The sequence below is a fragment of the Melospiza melodia genome, chromosome 3, assembly GCF_035770615.1.
Source record: "Melospiza melodia melodia isolate bMelMel2 chromosome 3, bMelMel2.pri, whole genome shotgun sequence".
Lineage (NCBI taxonomy): Eukaryota > Metazoa > Chordata > Aves > Passeriformes > Passerellidae > Melospiza > Melospiza melodia.
In genome coordinates, this window is record NC_086196.1 from 35,853,953 (window position 1) to 35,879,332 (window position 25,380).

The 25,380-nt window shown below is 37.9% G+C and overlaps 1 protein-coding gene across 20 annotated transcripts in view; it reads right to left on the minus strand.

Moving 5' to 3' along the window:
• Positions 1–25,380, minus strand: part of SYNE1 (spectrin repeat containing nuclear envelope protein 1) — a 289,695-nt gene that overhangs the window by 94,715 nt on the left and 169,600 nt on the right. For 18 of the 20 annotated variants that reach the window (XM_063151313.1, XM_063151312.1, XM_063151296.1 and 15 more), the window contains 17 exons: positions 24,311–24,576; positions 21,349–23,509; positions 20,835–21,172; positions 20,017–20,161; positions 18,812–19,030; positions 17,675–17,937; positions 16,006–16,171; positions 15,542–15,697; positions 15,193–15,345; positions 12,633–12,815; positions 11,036–11,173; positions 9,607–9,792; positions 8,799–8,921; positions 6,529–6,711; positions 5,124–5,267; positions 1,275–1,469; positions 135–275 (listed from right to left, as the gene is read on the minus strand). In XM_063151313.1, coding sequence (XP_063007383.1) covers positions 135–275; positions 1,275–1,469; positions 5,124–5,267; positions 6,529–6,711; positions 8,799–8,921; positions 9,607–9,792; positions 11,036–11,173; positions 12,633–12,815; positions 15,193–15,345; positions 15,542–15,697; positions 16,006–16,171; positions 17,675–17,937; positions 18,812–19,030; positions 20,017–20,161; positions 20,835–21,172; positions 21,349–23,509; positions 24,311–24,576 — 5,160 coding nt within the window. The remainder of the gene's footprint in view (positions 1–134; positions 276–1,274; positions 1,470–5,123; positions 5,268–6,528; positions 6,712–8,798; positions 8,922–9,606; positions 9,793–11,035; positions 11,174–12,632; positions 12,816–15,192; positions 15,346–15,541; positions 15,698–16,005; positions 16,172–17,674; positions 17,938–18,811; positions 19,031–20,016; positions 20,162–20,834; positions 21,173–21,348; positions 23,510–24,310; positions 24,577–25,380) is intronic. The other 2 variants (XM_063151307.1, XM_063151304.1) reach the window with 1 other exon arrangement.

Below are 25,380 nucleotides of genomic sequence, written 5' to 3' on the forward strand. Positions count from 1 at the left end.
GTTTGGTAAGAGGTTAAGTCTCAGTTCCTTGGAGCTATAGCTAAACATTATTTCAGAGGATTAAATAAACCACCTGTGGAATGGAACCATGTATGTCTGAGATAAAAGCTGAATGAATGCCAAGAGAGAGGTACCTGGTTAACAGAAGCATCTGTATTAGCCACAGGTGAGGGAGAGCGACAGGCAGGTGGAGAAGAAATCTCACTGTTGGTTCCCTCCTCCCCAGACTCCTCAGTGACAGGGGAGAGCAGTGTGTGACAGCGACCAGCAGTCATCTGCCACAGGAAAAGCAACCCCAGAGCACAGGAAGAAAATCAGTTACCTCAGCTGAGGCTTGACTTAGACTGAGATCAAAACAACACATGGCCAGAATTACCCCGACATTAATTAGTCATGCTTCATGCTCCTACATTTACCAGTTTAGAAATCTGTTGAATAAATAGTCTCATTTACTTGTCACGCTTCAGTATGAGAATGCTCTCCTGTATCCTAATGGATTTTAAAAGACAATGTAGAGCAATCAACTCAATAATAACAAACTCAGCTTTGCCTAAACATCTTCTAATACAATCTCTGCTGCATACAGAAATACTGTGGAGAGCTACAGAACACTGGTGTATTTGTCTCAGTATCCAGGTCCAGCCAGAACAACAGATTTGAAATATAAAATACACATAACCCTGTATTCAAATGTAACCCCCTTCCTTCCCCAATGGTGCTATAGAGGGATAAATCTTGAAGTCTGACACTCAGACAAAAATCCCAGTAGCATCAGCAGAATGTTTGTAATGAGATCCAGTTAGAAACAAACAAAAGCAAAGTCAAACATTGGGCCTCTGGCAGTACTTAGACAGCTTTCATTTCCAGTACACTCATCTGAGAATACAGCAGCATACCGTCAAGTATCACATCAACATTTTAATGTGTGAAAAACCTATACACTGCAACAACTAATGAAATCGTATTTATTGTGGTTTTATTTTATTCCTGCAACTCATCAATTTCTTAGCATTTGTACTTGCATGCTGACAGCTACAAAATAAAAAGCACAATATCTGCAAATTATTGCTCACAAATTTCGTGTATTTGTCTGTTAAATAATTTCAGCCTTTATCAACAAGTCTTGAGAACCTGCATAAAGTAAAATACAGAAAAGGGAAGCTGCAACTTGTTTGGTTTGCAGCCATTTCAAAAGGTAGACGTTGTAAGGGTGTTGTAAGGCTGCAAGAGGAAGCAGCTCAGATAATGAGTACAGTGACCAAGGCGTTGCTTACCATAACCACCGAGGGATGAGTGGCGTGTGCCGGCAGCAGGTCCGAATCCAGCTCCTCCATTCCCTCGGACAGCCCCTCCACTTCTGTCACTGTCAGCAGCATGGTGGCATGTTTTGCTTTCATTGTCAGCATCTTGCACTTGGAATTCAAAGAAGCAATTTGCTCCTGGTATCCTTTGATCTTCTGAGCCAGCTCCTGAGGAAACATTTTTTTCCCCCTAGTGCTGATGCAGCCGGGAAGGGCCACAGGACCGGCAGCATTTCAGCTTCCGCGGCGGAGCGAAGCTGTCTCCTCCCAGCGCAGCCAATACCACGGCAGCGCTGCCGCTCTGCTGACGAGCAGGATGTCGCCAGCCCAGGGACCCGGCCCGGCGCGTCCGGCCGCGCTGCGACACCGCCGAGCGGAGCAGCGGCCGCCCGGGGCTCCGTGCGCGCCGCGCCGCGGGGACGGACGGACGGACGGACGGACGGACGGACGGCTCACGCTCGCATCCTGCCTGAACCTGAGCCCAGCTCTGTGAGCTGCACGCTGCAGCAAAGGGAGCGTCTCTCGCTCTTCCTGCCCTATTTCCCCCCGCCCCCCATCTACTTCCATTTATCTGAGGAAGATGAAGCTCCCCCGCACAGTGCGTGCCAGGGAAATGAGGTCATGTAGTGGCCACAACTGCAAAAAATGCCCCATTCAGCTCTCACCAGAAAGAATGAATTGTCCAAACAATAACTCACAAGGTCTAATGGGCTCAAAAGTGATAGGAACAATCAGTCACATAATGAGATTAAATGCAGACTGTATCGCTTTTTGTCACTGTTTGGATAAGCTGTATTTTAATCTCGTTTTGGTTTTGTCTAAGTCTACTGAGCTAAAAGTTGAGCTGCACAGGACTGACCTTTCTTTAAAAAGAGACAAGGAAACTAGCATGAAGTAGACTATATTTTAAACTATTGGGGGTTTTATGCTTAGGAAATGGTCTATTTATGGCCAAACACCATCACAAGCTTAAGATTTTTAGACAAGAAAGATGAAAATGAACAGCCTTATGACTATTCGTGTCTTGTCTTCTACCATATACTGTTGCTCCATTCAGTATCCAGTTTCAAAGCTTTCAATTAATATACTTCAAATAAAAAATGGTAGAAGTGTTTCATATTTCTGCTGAAGCTATTGTTCCTGTCTCCCTAGATGCTCAGTAACAAGTTAGAGTTTTGATCTAAGAAGTTAAAACATTTGTATAAGCTTGCCTGCTAAATTGATGATTATTTTTTCAAGTATGTATTTCTGCTTAATTTTATGTCTGCTTTTACTTCTTCAAAACCCACAAGTTTTCAAGGAAAAATAGCAATAGGAGTTGCAAGATATAGTAGGCAGAATAATATATTATTGCAATATCTTTTCAAAACTAAATAAGACTACTGCTTCAGGCTGATAAATTAAAAGACTTTTTTTGGTTGTATGACATTTTCAGTAAGAAAATTCTTCAAAATCACAATTGATTACAAATGAGTGTTCTACACTCATTGCAAGAAGTACCAAGTTAGGAATTAAAACAGCTCAAAGACTGAGGATGACACTTCACTACTTGAGTTTCAATGGTACCTTGTCACCATCTGTCATGTTAGCAACAAAAGGGCCTCTCTTTGGTGCTCCAGAGCTTTCCTTGGAGACTAAGAAAAGTCTTGATTATAAAACACCAAGCAGAATAGTCAAAAACCAAGCTGCAATCAAATTCAGCCACAAATTTAATGGCAGGCAGCTTGAATAGTTATCTGCTCTTTGGCAAATTCCAGTCATTCACAAATGCTAAATGAATGACATTTCTGAGCCTCAGCAGAAAATTACTGTCATTCAGTATACTCTATTCCCTCACATTACCAAGTGCAATGACACTTGTGGTATTAGTGTCCAATGCACTGAATATCTAAAATGTCTCTTTCAACTGAAAACAAGGAAGAGTAAGCAAAAATATGACTGAAAAAGAAAATTAAAAATAATAAAGCATCTGATAAAAGCAATGTCCCATGAGGTATTGTGTTTTCCATTAAAAAAATTCTCGAGTATGGAGATACTTGCCCACATTCTTTGAAATTCTAAAGAAACACAGGTCAGTAGACATGGTATCTACTTACATACATGCATACTAATACAAACTTCCCAAAAATCAAGATGTAATTTCCTTCTACTTTCTTCCTTCCTCTTATTATAATTCTAAATATCGCTAATACAAATGTCCCCTTAAGTTCTTTTACATACAGCCTTTAACAGGAGATGTGGTGATTGATATATTTTTAAATTAATAATACATCTAACAAACATCTCAATAGACTTGACTTTTGAAGTAGTCTAATAAGATATGATTCAGAACATTCACTTCATGTTATGCTTTTCCACAGGTATTTAGCAAAGAAAACGTGAGCCAAAAATATGCAAAAAATATGCTTATATGTTCTGGCTGATCCCAAAATGTGCATTATCATAATGCTGCTGTCTTGCTGCAGATGTTCAGGACCATTCTGTCGCAGACATTTTTTCATAGAAATCTTTCTTTGGGACTTGTTTGTTTTCTGGGAAGCAAGGGCCCCAGAAAGAGAATGTAAACAATTGTTATCAGCTGCTGTGAAATGCAATAGGATGCACCTGTGATTGGTTCATGTTCCATGTGTACAATATTAGAGCCAATCAAAGGCCAAGCTCTCTGGAACACAGGGACAGAGAATTCTCTTGTTTTTAGATTCTTTCTATTCTTAGCTTAGCAAGCCTCTGCAACTTCTCTCTTTATTCTATTTAGTATAGTTATAATGTATTATATATCATATATCAATAAATCCAGCCTTCTGATCAAGAAACAAGATTCTCGTCCTTTCTCTCACCACCAAGCGACCTCCTCAGGTCGCTGTAATACCACTCCTGGGTACTAAACTTGCTCAAATGTACATGAAACTTCAAGCTGCCCCATTTTTAATTCCTTCCTGCCTGCAGCATATTCCTTCCTCCAGCAATATTACCCTGAATCACTGATCACTCTCCTGCATTTGCTCTTCCAGAATATTTGAAAATAATAGCATTATCAATTCAATACTAATAAAACCTAACGTGCTTGTATAGACAAATTGCTCTTGAATTTATATAAAATAACACTGGTAACAACTGTATAGAAAATGAGCAACACGTGTAACATTAGGCTATATTACACACCAGGAGGGATGGCTTTAATTCAAAGATAAGGAAATGGTGCCATCTGGTGCCAGAAGTGACACAAAGAGCTCAGTGGTGCATTTTCTATCCTAGGAATTTCACAACAGACAGTCGGAGGTGAAAGGCGCTCAGATTTAAAGATTTTAAAGAAACCTTTGGAGTAAATGGTGCAGTCTTCATCCAAATCTATTGTGTGTTTCCTTTGATTCAAGTCTCTTGGTATTCTTTAAAGAATGTGACTGGGATGAAAATGAGCAAGTACTTTAGGAGATACATGCTTATATGTACATGTTCTTTAGGATATACATATGTATATATGGATCACCAAACTAGTTGAGATTAACTGACCAGCTGCTGAACTTTGACTTCTGGGACACTCCTCAGTCAAGTCTTAATGTCAACTGCCTCTTAATTATGCAATGCTTTTGTTTATCATAATGTTGTCTGAGGTTAGGATATATCTAACTGGATAAACAAATGAATTGTCCACACTCTACCAACAGCAGGAGCTCCCTCTCTGGGATTAAGCCTATCTGCTCCACTAGCCTTTAGAAAAATCTGAAAAGCAACTCAGCTATCTTATGACTGTTGCTTTTGAAAAGTTGTCTGTCAGTGAGCTGCCACTGAGCCCAATGTTTTGACACATTTTGAGTCCCATACCTCATTCCGTGAAATCTGGACCTGGAGTTCCTGGATGTTGCTGGTTGCTATTGGCTTGTCCTGGATCTCGCGATGGGCGCTCTCGATCATCTGCTGCAAATGTTTCATTTCCTGCTCATATTGCTCGTACTGAACCACTGCTTCCTAGAGAAGGGAAAAAAAGATTGAGTGTCCACATGAAAATTAATTTTCACTTAGTCTAAGCATGATAGATCTCCCTCATGAACTATCTGGCACTCACATCTTGATGAGCAAAGCAGGAATATAGTCAGGAAAATATATATTAATAAATATTGTGAATCGCAATGATTTGAATGGTTTCATTTAATTAAATATTTCCCAAACCCACAGTGCACATAACATGATATTTTAGATTTCTGATGTAAGGTGCTGTAACTTCTGATTCCAACAAGTACCTGAACCAAACACAGCCACAAGAAGATAGCCTTGCTTAGTCTCATGGTTTTGTTATAAAGCATTTTCATCTGCTTTTTCACTTTATGTGTTCATTTGTGACTCTAAGAAAAACTTAGATATTACAGAAAATACAACTGGGAAAGGATTATGAAGATTGACTCAGATAATTATCCTACCAATGTATTATCAGTTCTTTCTATCATAGATGCATAAGCAGTTTGTCTAACCCATTTTTTTAAATTTTCAGTGTAGCCTTTCTTGCATTTAAGCAACATTAATTATCCTAAATCATCTGTTATCCAACTTGAAACTTTGTAGTTGCACCCTAGCCTATGGAATATGCTATGTATATTCCTATCATTAAACAGCAGAGGAAAAAAGCTTATTCACTTAATTGGAAATACCTTTTACATATTTAGTTATAAATCCAAACAGTCAAACAAAATCTAATTAACTTGTACTTAGCAAAACTTGAAAATACAAATTTAATAGACAACGAATAACTCCAAAATCAGAAAAAGTATATAAACTATAAACAAAGGCATTGAATAACTCCAAAATCAGAAAAAATATATAAAGTATAAACAAAGAGAATAAAAATAATTATTTTTATACCACAGTTAATTAACTCAGTAGTTTTTAAGTAATCTTCAGAAGCAGCTGATGTCATATATTCTATAAATTTTATTAATTGATTATATATAAAATTAACCTGCATTCAATTGTTAATTTTTGTCTAGTTAATCCTAACAGCATTACAAAAATCATAGCAATATCTGGGAGACAACTTAGGGGAGAGTCTGATGAATAAATCAACAATTAACGTGGTCATGAATATTAAAGTCAGGAATAACAGACTAGTGGGGAAACTCCTAACGGTGCTACAGAACAGAGGAGTGCACAGAGATATGAAATTCTAGCTTTCATCACAATTTGTGTGCTGCAGTTCAGGTTCCTCTGAGGGCTGGTGGGATGGGGCTGCACTTGCCTGCATGATGTTGCACTGCTGGATGGCCGTGTGCTGCAGGCGGCTGGCCTCCTCCTGCAGCCGCAGCGCGCTGTGGCACAGGGGCAGGCTGGCGACCACCTCCTCTGGGATCCTCAGGGCACTCTGGCACTCCTGCACTGCCTGGACCTTCGGCTTCAGGGACTCCATCTCACACAGCAGATGCTACAAACAAAGTCAGTGCCACAATAAACCAATTTTTTCAGAACTCCCAGAGCATTTAATGCAGCCAAAGAAAAATGATGGTACATTCAAGCAACAATAGAAAAAAAAATATTATCTATTTTTTAAATTGCATATACTTAGAAACACTTTCTCTGGAGTTGCTCATTGTGAAATGAGAATAATGATTATATAAGCAAAAAGCCCATATACTAGATATAAGAATAATAAATTTAAAAAGCATAGCTGCATCTAAGTGTCCAAGTAAAAAAAGTATTTCTATTAACAGATTTGAGAAAATAGATTTACCAACTCCACAAATCGAAGCAGCACAAGAGTAGTTTATATATACTTATATCTCAGTGTTAAAATCGAGTGGAACTCCTTGCTGTGACATAGAAGCACATTTTCAAAACTGCACATGAATCCCATTGTATTCAAAGCTTTCCTTAGACATTACAAGCCATGGCTGAAAATGTTGCTTAAAATTCAAAAGGCAATCAAATAGAAAGGAACAGAGCTACACAGAAACCTTTTTCTTTGAATATTCACAAGTTGTATGCCTTTGTGAATAGTGCCTATTCCATACAAGATGTCCATTCAAGCTGTCTGTTCATATGCATGAAAAGGGTCTAAGTGCAATGGTTGGAAAATAGATTTGATCACCGTTATTTTTATCTACATTGAGGAGTTTAATGTATGTACAGATATAGAAAAAAAAAGAAAAAGAAAAAAATGGAAAAGGCAAAGTTGATAATAAGGGCCTTAGCGCATTAGAAAAATATTTTAGATTCAATAGATATAAATCAGCTGGACAATGAGGCAAACAGGGATAGAGAATTTGGTTATCTCCCTTCCCCTATACCACATCAGAATGAGAGCTAAGTGGGTCTGAAGTGCATACTGATGAGAGGATTGTGGTTTGGTTTTTATTTTTGCAGTTTCCTGACATATGGTGGATAATCTAACCAGAGTTTTGGTATAATGAGCTATTCCTCAGGCAGCACAGGTGGGGTTCCACTCTGTCAGACCCCATACTGCTGGCAAAGGGCATCTTTATTGTTCAATCAGCACCCAGAGGCACCCTGGGGGCTGTGTGCCAGCCAGGCCCTTTCCCCTCCCTGGTCTGGTAAAACAGGTGGGCAGGGGCTACAGCCCCTTTCTGTACAAAAGAAAGTTGTATTGTGAGATCTGCTAGAGCCAGGACAAAGAACATGCACAAAACCCAGTGTAACCTCCATGTTCCCTTCTTCTTATGGCGGGTGATGTGTTTCACTTACACTCTTCAAGGCTACATTCTGAAATCTGTTTGCAAGTGCCCAGAATAAAGACTGCGTATTTTAATGAAAAGGAAAAGCTGTTCAAAGTTACTGTCCTTCCATATGTTTTTCTGCAGATTTTAATCCTACAGTGAACCTGCTGACATCCAGTTTTCACTGGCAGACTGAGACAGTTAAATCTCCATAGTAGTTTGCAGAAAGAAACACATCTTGAGAAACTCAGAAAGCTATAACTTGCCTTATTTCTCCTGTTAAGAGACTAAGACCAAAACGAACAAACTGACAAACCTCCATAGCAGATCAAATGCAATAAAGAAAGCCACAATATCTTATGGAGGTTAATTCAACTGAGCATACAAAAATGTAACTGGGCTTAAGGAAACCTGAATTGTCTCCTAGTGCTCCAGATTACTATTGGAGAAGCTGGCAACAAACTATATCATTGCATCTCTATCTGTAAAATAATGATCATAATATTGACTTCCTTCTGAAATATTTTAAGAAACTCTTGACCATAAACACTAGATAACAATTGGGCTTTATAACAAATATGGATTAAATGGCTTGGATGCACACTCCTCAGAACTGTATCAGTCTAAGAAGGGGCTCATAAAGAATTATACTTCAACCATTCTCTCTGAGGGAATCATTCTTCTCACTCTATCCCTTCTTTCCTTGGCAGTAATTTGGGACTACACTCTGAAACAGTGACACACCTAAGAAACACAAAAAGCAGTCTCATTGACACTCATTATCCTTTATGCAAGATCACATTACTCAAATGTTAACTTTGAGGTCCTGGTCTTTTACCTGTCTGTGAGAAAGTTGCTCTTTCAAGCTCAAATGCCCAAGCTCTGGAGATGTCAGTGTGGCTTGGGCTTGCTCCAAAGCAGTCTGTAGGGCTCTCAGCTCAATTTCAAATTTCTTCATATCCTATAACACATTTGATTCAGGGATAAGTAAGAGGAAAAAATAGAAATCACTGTAAGTATATCTGTCTGGATTTTGCAGGTACATCCACCTTACATACAGTGCAAAAAGCAATTCATAGTTTTGACAGTTAATTTTAAATGTCTAATATATTAGATAAAAATACCAGTCATGTGACAGTCTAGAAAAAGGGATTGCAAAGGCTGAGTTATTTTTTGAAGTACTGCAATCTCAAATGCAGCATATACTTTATAAAGCTGAAAAAGCATATTCATTCTTTTCATGGCACTCCTTTGAAGGCCCTACACTATGGAATTCTGATTTGGTCCAGTACTGATCTAAATTAATAAATTTAGAGATCATTTAAGAGAAGAATAAAGGAAATAGCAGAACCTAAGTGTCAACAAATACATTTCTCAAGTATCTAAACATAGGTGCTGAGTGCTATTGAGACACACCATTACCCCAGATATATTCATCCAGAAAGGGCACTGCAGAAATCTTGTGCCCATCTGAATCAGCACCTGAAGGCAGCATCTCAAACAGTGCAAGACACTTGGCTTTAGGCACCAAAATCATGCCCTGTACAGACCACAGATTATCTTCACTGCTAATAACTCAGTACAGTAGTATAATGCACACATCACCCTAGATGCCAGCTAACATTAGAAAACCGGCTTTCATTTACCTTGGCAGCATCTTGGAGGTTTGGTAGCTGCACTTTGATAACTTGCTGCAGTTCCTCCGTCCGCCTCCCCAGTTCCAGCACTTGCTGTGACATCCCTTCAGTACAGTAGATACTTGCCAGGTAATCAATCCTCTCGCTCATGGCCTCAAGATCACCATGAATCTCTCCAGACTCATCAAGAATGCTCTAGATGGAGATACAGACAAACTGAATGTCAGGTTTGAGACTCAATGACACATATCTTTTAAGTATATTTTTCTGCAAACTCTTTAATCTGTACACATTCATGAGCCTATGATTAAGTTCCACTGATTTCCTGTTAGGCCTAGGCAATGCACTTTGTTCTGAAGATCTGCTCAAGTGCTTCAGCTTATAGAGACTGGGAAACAAAAGATTAAGTAATGAAGCTTCAGCAGCTGCACTTACCAACACATTAATTTTATTGTTTTGATACACACACTTGTGTGTAAAAATATAATATAAGCAATCTATGGAGAAGATTTGTCCTGGAAGCCTCATATACCTAATAGAAAGTAGCAGAAAGCACTTGGGTGCAGTGCTATAGCAAGGCAGGAGTTGTTAATGCTGCCTAAAAAAATCACTGCTTTGTGTGGGATGGCATTGGTTAAGCCTGTATCCTCAGATTTTGAAGCAGGGAAAAAGCCATAGCAGAAATTCTATCTCCAGCTTTCCTCATGATAAATTGCCTTGAAGCTCCGATTCAGAATACAAAGCGTGACATAGTACCCTGCACTTACGTACAAGAATGCAGCTGACAATTAAGTAATGTATATATAACATTGGTATTAGTGATACATTATTATGATGCCTTGATTTCTTTCACACAGTCATGTAACACCAGGCAAGCTTGAACCTCATCAAAACGTTCCACTGATCTCACACACACATTCCACACACAGACACACACAGAACAAATTGCACAATTACAGGGACAGCAAATTAATCTGATGTGAAATGTTCAGAAGAGATTGGAAGAAACTCTTCCATTAGATATCAGTTTGAGAATATTTGGTATAAAACTTTTAGAAGAGAACAAAATCTATTCCAGTTTAGCATAATGGGGAAAGAAAAGCCCAAACTGAAAATTGTCTTTGATTAACTAAAGCTTTACAGTACGAGCTGCAATAATGTGCTTGGTGCGATAGAATAACAGTGTGCAGACACACTATTCAGCCAAAAGTCTCTATGAAACCAAACTACTTGAATAACATGAAGAACAACTTTGAATCACATGCTTTTATTCTTTATTTCAGTTTTCAAAACAATTGTCCAAAACCAATGAATCATTTTTAAGGCTTGGGAGAACAGCCAAAGAAATCTAGCCCTTTAGGAGGAAGTAGAACTCCATTGCTTTGAAAATAATTTCAAATATACACTGACTTTTAAATGTCATAGCTCACAGAATCACCTGGTAGGCTTTAAACTGATCACGAAGCTGAGAGGAAGAATTCCATGTTATACTACCATGCACTAGGATATTTGCTTTCTCAATCCATTTCAATATGAACTCCAGCATCTCATTGTATTCTTCCAAGTGTGAAGCAGCCTGGATGAAAGAAAAATTTGCTTAAGCCTAAATTGTAATTTTGTACAATTCTGGGAGGACGAAAAGACTAATTTTATTTCCTTCACTGTTTTAACCTGGGGATAATTTTAACAACTTTTCCTTCCTGTATTATATAAGCAATTTTCTCATGTATTTATGGAATTAAAATAGGTACGTTTTCAGTAGTAAGATTATGTGTTTTGGGGGAAAAAAGGCACTATAAGAATGTAGGTCACACTGTGAGAGTCCATTGATGCTCAAATATATCCCTAAAGGGTTCACTCCCTGTGCATATTTCAGCCTCACATGTAAGTTCCAAAATACCTCCTCTTTCAGTTTGTAGCTCAATTTCTTATTTTGATATGTCTCTTTCCATTACATTTATTTTTTTACAGTCCACTTTGTCCATTCAGTCTGCCATATTCCCAAAAAAAGAAATGTTGCACCATTTCAAAATACAGGACAAAAGTTCTTCTTTCTGATGAACCCAATTTCTATTTAGCAAAGTACTCATAAGCTCCAATTTTATTTTCAGCAGGAGTAATTTCATTGATCTTCATGAATTTCCTCCTTATAACGAATGGATCAAATCCGAGGTGACAAAACTGTATTTGCAAGCAGTATCAATACCTATCATTTTTTATGATAAGGGGATCTTTTGATGCTGAACAAAAATATCCTAATGTTAAATCCCTTTATCAAGTACCTTTGACTGAGTTTTTAACTTGAAAATAATTTTCTATCTCTTCTTAAAAAGAATTTTTCAGAGAAAACTGAAAAGAATATTTTGAATTTTTCTTCTGGAAGCAAATTCATGCATGCAGAAAGGAGAACTCATAATTTATCGGGGTATTGATGGCAGAACCATAGAAAATCCATTTATTTGCTTTTAGCTGGAGGTTTTTGGAGCTAAGAACAAGTAAGGGAAAAAAAAGACAAAGATTTTCAGAGACTTTGAACCACAGGGGATCCATCTTTATGAACACCAAAATATTGCATAAATATAATGCATTATTTGGGCCATTGTATATAGCCTTTTCTATTGAATGTACAAGTTATATTCAACCTCTATGGATTGGGACTAAAGCAAAATATTTTTTTTTAATTTTGCTTTTAATGCTGCAAATATAGGTAAGAGTGACAAAACAGAGAACCTGAGAAGCACAATGAGGTACTATTTACCGCATGCTACTGTTTGTGAGATCTACAATCGTTTTAGGACACCAAAGGAACCAAACAGCAGGTGATTCATGCAAGAGGGTGTTAAAGTAGCATCTGAGAACTATTTTACTCTCTGATTTGACCTGTGTCTCCTTGGAATGTGATGCAAACCCTGACTAATAACAGGCAGATGTGTCAAGGAATGCCCTGTCTGGCATAACTCCAGGATAAAAAATGAGATGTTTCCATGCTTCCTCTGGTTCTGAGAGGAAACAGCAGGAAGGATTTAAGATCATACCTGACTGAGCTTGGCTGCTCTGTACTCAGCCTGCCGTATGGTCTGCTGGTGCAGTGCAGTGAGTTTCCCTATCCTGTTAGCCAGCTGCTTAGCCAGGGGTACGTTCTGCTCTGCAAAGTCCTGGACTGATGCATCTAACTCCAACAGCTTTATATTGCAGCTGTCCAACTCGTCACCAAGGATCTAGGCAGAAAAACAATAAAATCAGTGATCCAGGAAGTGGTAGCTTTTTGGTTGATTATTTCTAGTCCAACTTGCAACTTTTACAGCCTGTCCAAAGTCTCCGTATTTTTTTCCATTTTTAAGCAGGAAAGCAGAACAGCAGGATATTTGGTCATCTCTGAAGTATGTGCCATTACTCTTTCTCCTCTGACTTCCTGGCTGGAATGGATAACCGTTTTCCCTGCCGTAGCCAAAGACTGAGTCACTTCAGTGTGACATTAACTGTTGTCAGGCATCTTTCTGGGTTTGTTTCTGAAACCAATTGTCAGCACAGACTGCCATGACAAGGAGTTTTGTTTATTTGAAAAGGGGTTTGTTTTATTGCTGTATTAAAATATAAGTTTATAAACTCAGAAGAATGTAGTTACTAATTAATGGATTATGAAAACTTTAATTTGAAACTTGCTTTTTCATAGCATGATCTTGATGCAGGAGCAGTCTGATTGTGCTAGAGTGTTTCAATAGAAACACAGTTTAAAATCAATTTTTCCTATCATAGTCACAATTATTTTGAAAAGGAAGTCTAAAAAGTTTTTCAAGTTTCCTATAGATTCAAAACATACTCTTGGGCTACAGTTTCTTAAGAAGATGCTACTGGGTATTTTTGTATTTGTTTTTTATATCCAAGGTGTTAAAAATTCATTGTTTTTGAAAAATAAAAAAAAAAGAAGTCACAGAATCATAGAACAGGTCAGGTTGGAAGGGACCAAAGTGGGGTCATCTGGTCCAACCTCCTTGCTCAAGCAGGGTTGTCCCACAGCACATGGCACAGGATTGTGTTCAGAAGGCTCTTGAGTATCCCCAGTAAAGGGAGACTCCACAACCTCTCTGGGCAACCTGCTGCAGTGCAAAGACACTACACAGTAAAGAAGTTCTTCCTCATGCTCAGGTGGAACTTCCTGTGCATCAGTTTCTGCCCATTGCCTCCTGTCCCACTGCTTGGACAAATAGCCTAGCCTCTCTCCAATTATTTCTACAAATTTAAACTGCAATCATTCACAACACTGCTACAGGTGCCTCAAGAAGTGACTTCAAGCTCTTCAGGTTAGGGCTGTCCTGGCAGATACACCTCAGAGTGCAAGATATGATCAATCATCATGACAAGTCAGTATTATTCCACAAATTTGGAGACATAACTGTCTACATGTAGACACAAAGACAGATGTTAAACTTCTTATCTAAATACAAAGACACACACATTACGGCAAGCATAAATAAATGCATTTACTACAGATACTATGCAGAATTTATATGCTGTTTGTGAAGGAAGGATCCATTTGACTTGAGTCACACGGATTTAAAACAAATTTTTATTTTATTTTTTAACAATCTGTTTCAATGTTAATATAAAAATATTTACTGCTGTAACCAAAGCCAACCCAGTCTCAAGACTATCAGCTAAATGCATAAAAGCAGTTGGAACATTACTTCATCTCCAGTGACAGAGAGTTTTAATTTATGCAACATAAGAAAGCAGATTTCACTGATTTTCTGCTTTCTGACTGAAATCAAGGAGATACACCAGGGATATAGTTTAGTGACACTTCCTGTAAAGTAAACAGTACTTTGAAACATCTTGAGCATCTCATGAAAATAAACAGGTAATTTATGACATACTAGTCATACTAAATCTTCTCCTATTTTGTATGCCTTGCTTAATTTCAGACAGTAATTCAGTCAAGTTTATCTTTGACTACTTAAAATAACAAAGCAACAAAAAAAAGCCCCAAACCCTCAGCCAACCCCTTTTCCATCTCTCTTCTCCCCAAAATCCCTTACTCTCATATGGTAATCCTAATTTGGCCATTACACTTCAGTACAGATGATTTTTCCTGAGTGTGGTACACACCTAAGATTAAGAAAACCTTCAAAAATAACCAAGAACCCTTTGCACTACTCTTAATTGCATGAGTAGTACTTTACCTCATTGTTGAACTAAATGTGAGATGGGCTACAAGTAAAATTCTATGGATCTATTTATCATAAATAAAGAATGATCTTTTCAGTACAGACAAGAACAAGGAGCAGTCTGAAGGTTCCTCAGGCTTTCCCAGATTGGAGTCATACTCATTACTGAAAAGGAACTGTGAAATTTTGTCCATCTTGACTTTAACACTCAGCTTCTTCCTTCAAATTCTGTTACCTGTGTAGGCCAGTTTGCAAAGACTATAGCTTTAAAAATCTCCTCAGTCAACCCTCATTTCTGTAGAAGTCTTCTGTTGAACTATATTAACAAACTGTGTTCTCCAAGTCTTCACAAACAACAGTTTGGTATGAAGTGAGCTTCCCAATTCAGAAAAATTTATGGCATAACCACATAAGGAAAGCCTTGTCTTACCTTTTGTTCAAGTTTAGCTTTTGTTATATCATTTGTTTTCTTTTTCAGTTTGGAAAGAATGGTATTTAGTTCATTTGCTATCCCCTGGATTTTCTGATCAAACTCTTGATTCAATGTTTTGATTTGCTGAGTTTCTCTTTCTTTGGTTTGAATCTGTCAACAATAAGAATTAAATTCAATAATCAGAAATCACTCCTTAAAAGAAAATAATTTTCATTTAACTTTAATTCTAAGGATGAAGGCAATAAAACTATTCTGTGTTGCCACAGTTTGGCCACAGCAGGATTCCAAGTTATAAAGCCTGAAGAAAGACTATAGATCTGCCTGGCACTTATCTACTGCACTTTACCTGATCCTGCACAGTAACGAGGGCCAGTCCAACTTCTGCTAAATGAAGAGAGAGTTCAGAAGGCAAAATGGTATAAAGCCCCAAGTATTTATTCTGCTGTTGTTCAGCCAGTTTTTCAACAGCTTGGCGATGAGTAGTAACTTCACCAAAGAGAGACTAATGACAGAAAAAAAGTATTGTTAAGAACAGTGAGAATACATCTTAAACATCTTTAAAATAAAATATCACAGTCCATCATCTACTTCACGCTTTATTAATTTGTCTAGTGGGTTACTAAAAAGCTCATTTTACTAAACGATTACCATATGACTATCATCTTAGTAAACAATTACTAAATGAATATCGGATTATTAAATGAATATAGTCTAATTTGAATTTGTAGTGGTTTTGAAACTATTAACATTCACTAGCAGATTAAAATGAAGATAAATATTGTGATTTAGAAGGTGACAAATGTGGCCTACCTGCAGCTCCTGGAGTTGAATGTCCACTTCCGCATCAGGGCTTAATAAATATTCTTTTGTTTCCTGGATCCAGGACTTCACAATATTAATCTCTGCTTCAACCTCCTCACGCTCCTTCAGCTCCTGTTTGACCATCTTCATGCCTTTTTTAACTTTCTGTTGCATACTTCAGAAAGAAAGAAACAGTAACTATTTGTGAAGAATTAAGCAATGTCTAAAAACACTGCTTGGTCAAAACATGCTGAACAATAAAGATAATGATTAAGAGCACCACATCCAGAGAAATAAATTTAAATAAATTAAATTTTTCATGACCATTCTTTGGTTTTACATGTTTGGACATCAGACATGCAATTCTTTTGAAAAAATGCTAATGTATACAGTAGAGATCCCTACATCTGAGCTTATCACCACAGAATGCCCTGATTGTTTGTAGAGGCAATTGCAGGGCATGAACTAGGATTATTCACTGTCATTCTAAAAGAAACTACTAAACTAGGTCAGAAAAACTGCATCTTACACTTGTTTATTTCTCTACACTAATTAGAGAGCACAACAATCTGCTCTGATATTGATATCTAGAATGCAAAATAACATAAATTCCACTCCTATTGATGGGATTTGAGTTGGCAGAATACTTAGGTTAAATTATGGATCAAGTATCTAAACATGGCCTATTTCCACACTTACACTAAGACAGAATTCCTGCACTTTCCTCAAGAACTTGGATCTCCTGTAAAAAAATGACACCTCTGTGAAAGTTCTATTGGATTACTCATAGCTCTTATACATGTGACATGGATCTTTCATATTTCCATATTTAATTTATGTTTGCATAACCTTGCAAATATGAATCATGCCTTATTTACATGAGCAGGAGGTCATCACAGACCCTATATCTTAGAAACCAATTTTAAGTAAGTGAAAAACGGATTTGTAAAATTTTCTACAGGGATTGCTATTCTACTATAATTATTTATAAACACACACAATAAACTTTGTATAGGCTTGGTGCAGGGTTTACAATTTTGTCATTTCTCATTTTAACTTGTTTTCCAACCATGGAGATCCACTTAATGGTATCTTAGTGTAGTTATGAGGTAGAAATGTGTCTTAAAACTTAACATAAAACTTCCTGTTTTCTACATGACAGGGACATGTTCTTCATTTACATAAACATTTGCATAGCCTCAAGGTGAAAAATTATGTTTCATTTGCATATGCTCTACATTCCTCTGTAAATGTCATACAGGACCTACTTTTAGTACCTAAGTGCTTCAAACAAGTGAAACAACGTGATAAACTAATAAAAGAGGACACGTAAAGATAAATGACCACTGTTAATGTGAGAAACAACGGAAGTATTTAAAATCAGTTAGAATTTTAATACAGTTTATGCAGCTTTTATATAAGTTAGTATTATTATGCAAGGCAAGAAATAATTATTTTTAAAAGCATACTCTTTCTGAAGGAAATAAAAAATAATGGCAAAAAAGGTATTTCAAGATTAATTAAAAGTAATTTTAAATTAAAACTGATGCTTATTTAAAAAATAATAGCTAATATTTATTTAGGCATGTTAGTTGTTAATTATATTAAAATGGTAAGTTCTTAATAATGAATTGCAAGGTAATATCCTTTTGTTGAATCTTTTAAAATATTTCCTTACTTGTGGCATCGATCTTGCATTGCTTTGATTTCTTGCATAACTGGTATTTCCTTCTGAGATGGAGGCTTTACCTCCACATCCTGAAGCATGCTGACAGCATGCTGTTTGAGCAGGCCCAAAGATGACAGCTGATGGTCCACCTCCAGCAGGAAACTGCCATGGTAATCCAGGAGTTCCAGGAGCTCTGTCTTGGATGCCTTTTCCACTGAGCTTTCTGGTAAGCGACCTTGTAGCTGATCTATAGCTATGGTGGCTTTCTGAATCTATGGAAAGAGATGCAGTCTTGTCAATAATAAGATTACAAAAGAAATTAGTACAACTGACACTGAAAGGTGCTAGACCCAGTCCTGCACATTTAGATTTTATAAAACAGTTGTGGTATAGGGCTTGCGCTCTACTGTGCCAGATCCCTTGCACTTCACAGGTGATCAGGACTTGCTAAGGGAATTTTTTTTCTTTGGTCCAATTATGGGTGCCTTCTTCTAATCTTTAGCATTTATTACATTTATTTCCATAGGAACTAGAGCTCCACCCTGGTGTACACCCATATTTGGCACAAGTCATGCATTTAACAAAATGATTATCCTCATTCCTAGAGAACCTGATATCTGGGCATGAATAATGAACAATGCCAGCTAAGGAGATTGAGGTAGGATATAGGGGGAAAAAAGAGATATGGTCAATGAGCAGTGACAGGCACTAGTCTCACTGTTACACTTAAAAGGAGCAACTTCATATTTTTCAGGGGAAAAAAAAGGAAGAAAAAAGAAAGAGAGAAAAAAGGAGAAAGAGAGAAAAAAGAGAAAAGAAAGAGGAGAAGAGAGAAGAAAAAAAAAAAGAGGTTAACATAATCTAGACCAGAACATCTGAGGAAAGGAAACAAAGAATCTAAAGAAGCACTAGAAACCAAAACAACTCTGTATGTACTATACATTGTATGCATTGAGAAGAACAGTCCAAACTTTGGAGGCAATGATTCTAAACCTGGATCTTTCACAGATATTTTTTTCTGAACTGAGAAAAAAAATCAGTTATTTCTGCTATCAGTTTTCTCTACTGCAAGGTGATTAATAAGGCAGCAAGCATAATCAATGAAAACCTATGTATAAGGGAGGATTTACCAAGACTAGAATTTACCTTATCATTAAAAGCCTTCCATTCCTGCACTGCATCTTCCAAAATTTTCTCTTGTTCCTGGGCCACATTCCTGAGCCGTGTCCAGCGCTGCCAAACTGTTGTCATGGATCTACTTATAGATGCTTTACTGGCATCATTGCTGATTTTTTCCAGCTGTGAAGCCTTTTCTTCTAGGGCTGTGATGTTCTCATGGAAAGAATTCACTATGGACACGAGAGTCTGAAAAAGCAAAAATAAGCACTGTCTTCCTTTTCCACAAGCCAACTCATCAGCATTCAACATGCAGGTAAGGTGAACCACCTCCAGATGAAAGGAGGTATTGCATTTCAAGTGAGGTGGCTAGGTCTCACTTTATTTCTATTTCATAGGCAATATATTAGCTACAGCTGCTTGGTCCAAATGCTGGAAGCAGCAGAAATCTGGTGTAATCAGCTTTTCTCTTCCTTGATAGCCCTTCAAAAGGGATGAAAATAAGCATTCAGAGTCCTTCTCATAGCAAGGACTGACTTCTAAACAGTCTAAAAATGGAAGAAGCAATTCAGGTGTTTAAGTGTACATTTATGTCCTGTTAATCTTTATCAACTTTTTAAATGCCCAAGGATTTGAGGACACCTTCATTAACCTGGCAGACATGACATTACTCTTAGGGGAGATTCTTGATTTCACTAGACACAGCTGGCAGCATGCCTGAAGTGTCACTGACTGTCTATATTAAGGCAACTGAGTAGTACCTGAAACATGAGAAAGTAAGCTATATTTTTTAAGCTATATTTCTTGCTTTTAGACTAAACAAGAGTTAATATTAAACTCCAACTCTTCATGTCCTAGTAAACTCTTCCTGTCCTATTCCATGATCAAAAGTAGATGGATGTTTCTATTGATCTGCGTTTCTTGAAGGATACATAATTTTAGGGTTTACAGACCCACAGCTTTTAGGAACCTCCTGACTCTTTGCACTTCTCTACAGTCATAGGCACATAGACAACAAGCTGAAAAGTGATTAAAGGTATCTGTCTCAGTCATCCCACAAATAAAATGTGTGTTTTGCACAGCACTAAACATGTCTTGGTGTGTTATGACATCATTAAGTACTACAGGTAAAGATTTAAAAACTCAAATTCATGTTATCACAGGTAGGGACCTACATATTATACATTCATTTTCACTTGAAAGAGAAGGATTTAATGCAACCACCAGCACCTTACCTTATGTGTTAGCAATTTCTCTTCTGCTTCATGAGAAGAAGCAGCTTTAGCTACTGAAAATTCAGATAATTTTTTCTCAGCATCATTCATCACTTCAATCACCTTCTGCCTTGATGTCTGGTACTCCTGCCACTCGGAAGCACACCTTAAACAAAAACAGTTCCAGAAAGAACAACTTAATGCTATATAAAAACATTTGAACATCAGAAATATTATTGCACCTAGTTTCTAATGCAACTGCTTAGTTTTGCTGTTACACAGTACTTTCCAAGAAAACGAAAGATTATTGGAAAACAGCATACGTAGAAGCAAATGCTCCTGATTTTCAGCTATGCCTTACAGAAAACACAGCTGAACATTTAGTAGGCCTCATTTGACTTTTCCTCCAACTCTGCCTATGTTGTGGTTTAATCCTACCAAATCTTATGGGATTCAGAACATTCAGGAATAATAAGAAACATAGTTATGTTTGTTAAAAAGGTATTTCCTTTTAGTTCAAAGTAACTGCTTCAATTTCATTTATTTGTGCATATGTCTTCTGTCAGGTGAAACATAGGACAATTCTTCCTTACTCTTCTTCTCCGTGCTGTTCCAAGCTTAATATAATTATACCAGAGCCCCTTTAAAATCACACAACTAGTCAGTCAAGGGCAGAAAAGAAAGCAGAATCCAAGAGCTCTGATTCCCCAATATACACTTCTCTCAAAAGTAGCACAAATATTTAAAAACATCAACTAATGTTCTGATTATTTCTTTCATTACCAACAAGGCAATCTTAAAATGAAGGAAGAAAAAAAAAAAAAAAAGAAAAACTATACCTTTGTAACTGCTCTTGCTGGGTTTTGGCTTCTTGCTGTGTCCCTTTGGCCTTTTCCTCCAATGCAGCTACATTCTGCACCAGCTGTTCACTTGCTGTGGCTTGTAAAAAGGGCTCTATCTCAGACACAAGGCCTTGTAGCACTTTCAAGTGATCACTAAACTGACTTTCTGTGCTGAAAAATTCAACATGGTTCCTTAGATTCTCCTCAGAGTTCTCAACATCTAGACCATTTCTTGCTAACTGAAGAAATTCCTGAGCATCTTCCAGCCAGTCATTTGCTATCTGCATCACTTGGTAGTACCTTTGACATAGGCTGTATGCTTTATTCAAGGTAGCCTGAAATAAAAGGGAGAGTCACAAACATAAAATCACAGAAGCCTGCGTAATTAAAAAAACCAAGACAGTAGGCTTACTAAAATGAGTCCTTTTGTGATGATTGTAAAGATCAAGCCACGGAACCATCTTTTTTAGCTTTGTTACCAAGAAAGTAATGATGGTTTGGGTGGACTAACCTGTCTCATATGTATAGCTTCTTGAACTTCACCATCCAGTTCTGCCAGCTCAGCAAGAGTGTTTTCCAGGTCAGCAGGTATCAGCTCCTTTGCTTTCATGTAGCGCTCTTTCTCTTTATTGCTAAGGGCATTCATTATTCTGAGGCTTGACTGCACTTCTTCCTGATGTATCTGAACCTTTCGGATTTCTTCTTGGATGTTTTGCAGTTTGAGGTCCAAACTTAATGTTCCATTAAGTTCTGTTTTCACCCACCTCAACCACTCAAGTGAGCGGCAGATCTCTGTCTTGAAGTCAATGCTCTGCACAAGTCTGCTCTCACACTCCATCACTGTGTCAACAATGGCAGAATGCAAAGACTTCAGCTTCTCTTGCCAAGCCTTAACTTGGTGATTTGTAGTCTCATAAGCAGATGAGTCAACCTGAGGAGAAAGGGCTTCTAGATGTTCAGTTATTCGCTTCAGAAGACTTCCTGAGTCTTGCAAGCTGCCCACCAGAGAATGATATATTTTCAACTTTTCTTCTATTGGAAGAGTTTCTTCATTCACCTTAACCTGCTCCTTTTTCACTGTCTCTAGTTGTGCCTCAAACTGCATACACATCTTCTCATGCTCCTGGCATGCTTCTATTGTGTCATCCAACAGGTTGATTTTCTGTTCTATTTGCCTCTTCAACTTGTGATATAGTGTGGCAAGTTTTAACATCTCATCTGGCTGCCAGGGCTGACCAGTGCTTCGAAAAGCCTCCTTCTTCTGGTTCAGTTCATCCACTGCTGCAGCAAGGCTTGTGGCTTCATCTAAGAGATCTCTGTAGGCTTGCTGGAGTGACACAGCTTCTTTGGCTGAAACAGCGGCTGGAGCTTTGTCCATGTTAATAAACTGGTCTTCCAGCTCGGTCAGAGCTTTACTTGTCAACTCAATCAAAGAGGCATACTCTTTTCTGGCATAAATTGCTTCCTGAACCTTATATAATTTTTCTTTTGCCAGAGCAGTGACAATATTGAATTGCTGAGGGAGACTGTTAAGTTTTTCATCTAGATAAGAATGATCCACTTCATTAAGTGATGGTAGGACTTCTTGGCCATCTCTTTGCAGTGCAAGTAGCAGATTTTCATATTCTGGAGATTGCTCAAGAATCTGTTGATATTTTGCCAGCTGGCTGTATAACTCAGTGTTAGAATTCATTACATTGACTTCTGGGAATGTGACAATATCAGCTTGTTTTAGCCAATGGCAAACTTTATCCAAATCTTCTTTGAAATATTTCCTGGAAACAATATTTTTCTCCAGTTCTAACAATCTCTGGTTACACTTTTGTAAAACAGTGTCATACACATTCTGTAGTTCTTGCAGTTTACCTAACACCTCACTCTTTTCTTGATTTGTTGCTTCTTTCATTAAATCCCTTCCTTGAACCCACAACCCCGTGACCTCATTTTGATAGGCCTTCAGATTAGCCTGGGTATTCTTACAAGTCCTGATCTGTTTATTCACATCTTCTGGCAAAAGACAAATATGTTCGGGAAACATCACCTTTTTCTCATGCTGGTGAATTTGGTTTGTAGCCTCAAAGACTGCCATGAGAAACTGGGTCTTTTCAGACAGTGCTTTATTCAGGTGTTTTCTCCGCTGGCCAACCAAATCACTGAGACAAGCCACATGGTGCTGGGCATCAGACACTGTTTTCTGCAGTTCTTGCCTTTCATTGAGCCCTAGGTTGGTCATCACCCTGTCAGCATCCTTCACAAGCATCTTCAGAACAAGCTGTTTGGCTTCAAGCTCACTGCAAATGGTAAGATGATCCATGAGAAGACTCTGAGCCATATCTGGAGGAGGGCTCTGTTTAAGAGCCTCTGAGACACTAGGTTGCTGTTCCTCCGCCCATTCCATTAGTTCCTGAAATCTGGAATGCACCAAGCTGAGCTCTTCTAAGGTTGAAACAGAGACTTGAATTTTCCGTTTGACAAGGTCCTCCAGCTGAGTCCAGCGTTGTTCAAAATGACTGAATTGCTCCTTTACTAATTCTTTGTCATCAAGATTCAAGTGTTCTATCATCTTCTGCTTCTGATCTTTCAAATCTTCCAGAGCAAATCTCCTTTCCTGTAGTGCAATTGCCAGTTTCTGCAAAGCTTCAAGGTGCACATTTGTACTTTCAGCATCAGATCTGTTATCAAAAAGGACAGGACAAAAATGAGTTATTAGATGCTATTCAGCACAGGCTTTTAAAAGAGGTCAGGATTAATTATAAGCCCACTGCATACTGAAATCAATATGATATAAAGACCTACAGTTTTCAAATTCACTTGAAGGTAACAGCCTTGAACATTAATTTAAAAACTTCACAAATTTATTAGTTTCCCCTTCATCTGCTGAATGGTCATCAGGCTGACCATACACATTTACATGAATACAGACCATACTGATTATATTGCACATATGAAGAACGGCAAGTGTTGAGGTTGAAGTGAATCTTGTTCCATGGCAGTGAGAGTAGCAGCAATTCACTCACAATTTTACTCACAGCTAGTGTGCTATCCTTTGCAAAGCAGCTGCAAATATTTAGGAGTAGTTACTAAGCTTTAATATAATAGTCTAATAGATATAACATAGTGAAATAGATATAATGCAGTGAAAATGAACCAGTGAATGAACCATGAATTCATGGACCACCACAAATGAAAGTGTTTAAATGAAATAGTCAACATTCTTGAAATATCAGAAAATGCTATACCCTGAGACAGGATCAATCAGTGCTTGCCTTAAAGACAAACACTAAAGATCTGACCTGTCAAACTCTCTTCATCTCAACAGAAAGGATTAATTGCCTGATAATTAATAAGGGAGGCGTGCTTTTAATTAAGTATGCAAAAGGGGATTTTTAGTGACTCCCACTTACAGACACTCTGTAAACAGATCTTTCAGCACATATGCACAGTTTGCTTTGTAGATGCAACTCCTTTTTTACCTAGCCAGGTTGTCCCACTCTTTTGTGAGCTTTTCCAGGAAAACTTCAACAACATTCATGCGATCATGGTAATCCCTTGTCCTCTGCAGATCCTCCTCCCTCTGCATGAGCAAATTATGTGCCTGAAGGCAGAGGTCCAGCCACTGGTTGCTCAGTTCTCCTATTTCCTTGTGTTCAGATGATTCCTGTCCTTGGGTTAGTTTGTTCATTTTCTCAGTCACAGAGGTGAGAGCTGACTGCTTAGACTGCAACTTCTGACTGAATTCCTGAAAAAGATACAAGTAAAACCCAATACAGTAACATGCATTCAAAATTATAAAATGGAACTTAAATAGAAGCTGTGAAATAAATAAATTATATATGAACTAATTATCTGCTCAGGAAAATGCTCTGCAGACATAAATTGGAAGCAGTGCTTTCGCTCCTCTCCAAACCCTCCACCCCATCTTCTCACGTGAAGACAAGTTGGTAATAGATGCTAAAGCAAGCCAGAGGAGTTTCCAAGTGCCAGTGATAAAAACAGAACTCATGATCAAGTCACATCCTGCTGTCCAGGCTTCTGGACTAGCACAGCCCCACCATACAGTAAAACATGAAAGGTAGTCTTGAATCTCACAAGAATAATTCATTTCACCAGCACTATTAGTAGCTTTTTTTTTTTTTTTCCTTTTTCATTAGAGACTAAAAATAGGAAGCAGAGTCCATGAGTCAGTGAGACTCCATATCTGTACTCTATTGTTCCTACTGCTGTAACAGCAACCATTACCACTGTCACTATTGAAACAAAACCATGGATTACCTAGGTATGATTAATAACTAGTAACTGAAGGAGTTCATCTGCATACATGTGCTACCAAGTAAGAAGTCAGAGAGATCCCAAAAAGAAGAATACACAATATACTGACAACTAAAACTAACCAAATATTTTTCAGCCCTTACACACTAAGGTAAGTATCTTTTTCTACATTCTAGTTCCAGTAACTATAACTAAACAAGCACACCCATCTCCAGCACTGCCTCATTCCTCTTCATGACAGCTTCAAATGGAGCTAGGCATCTTCCTTTACCAG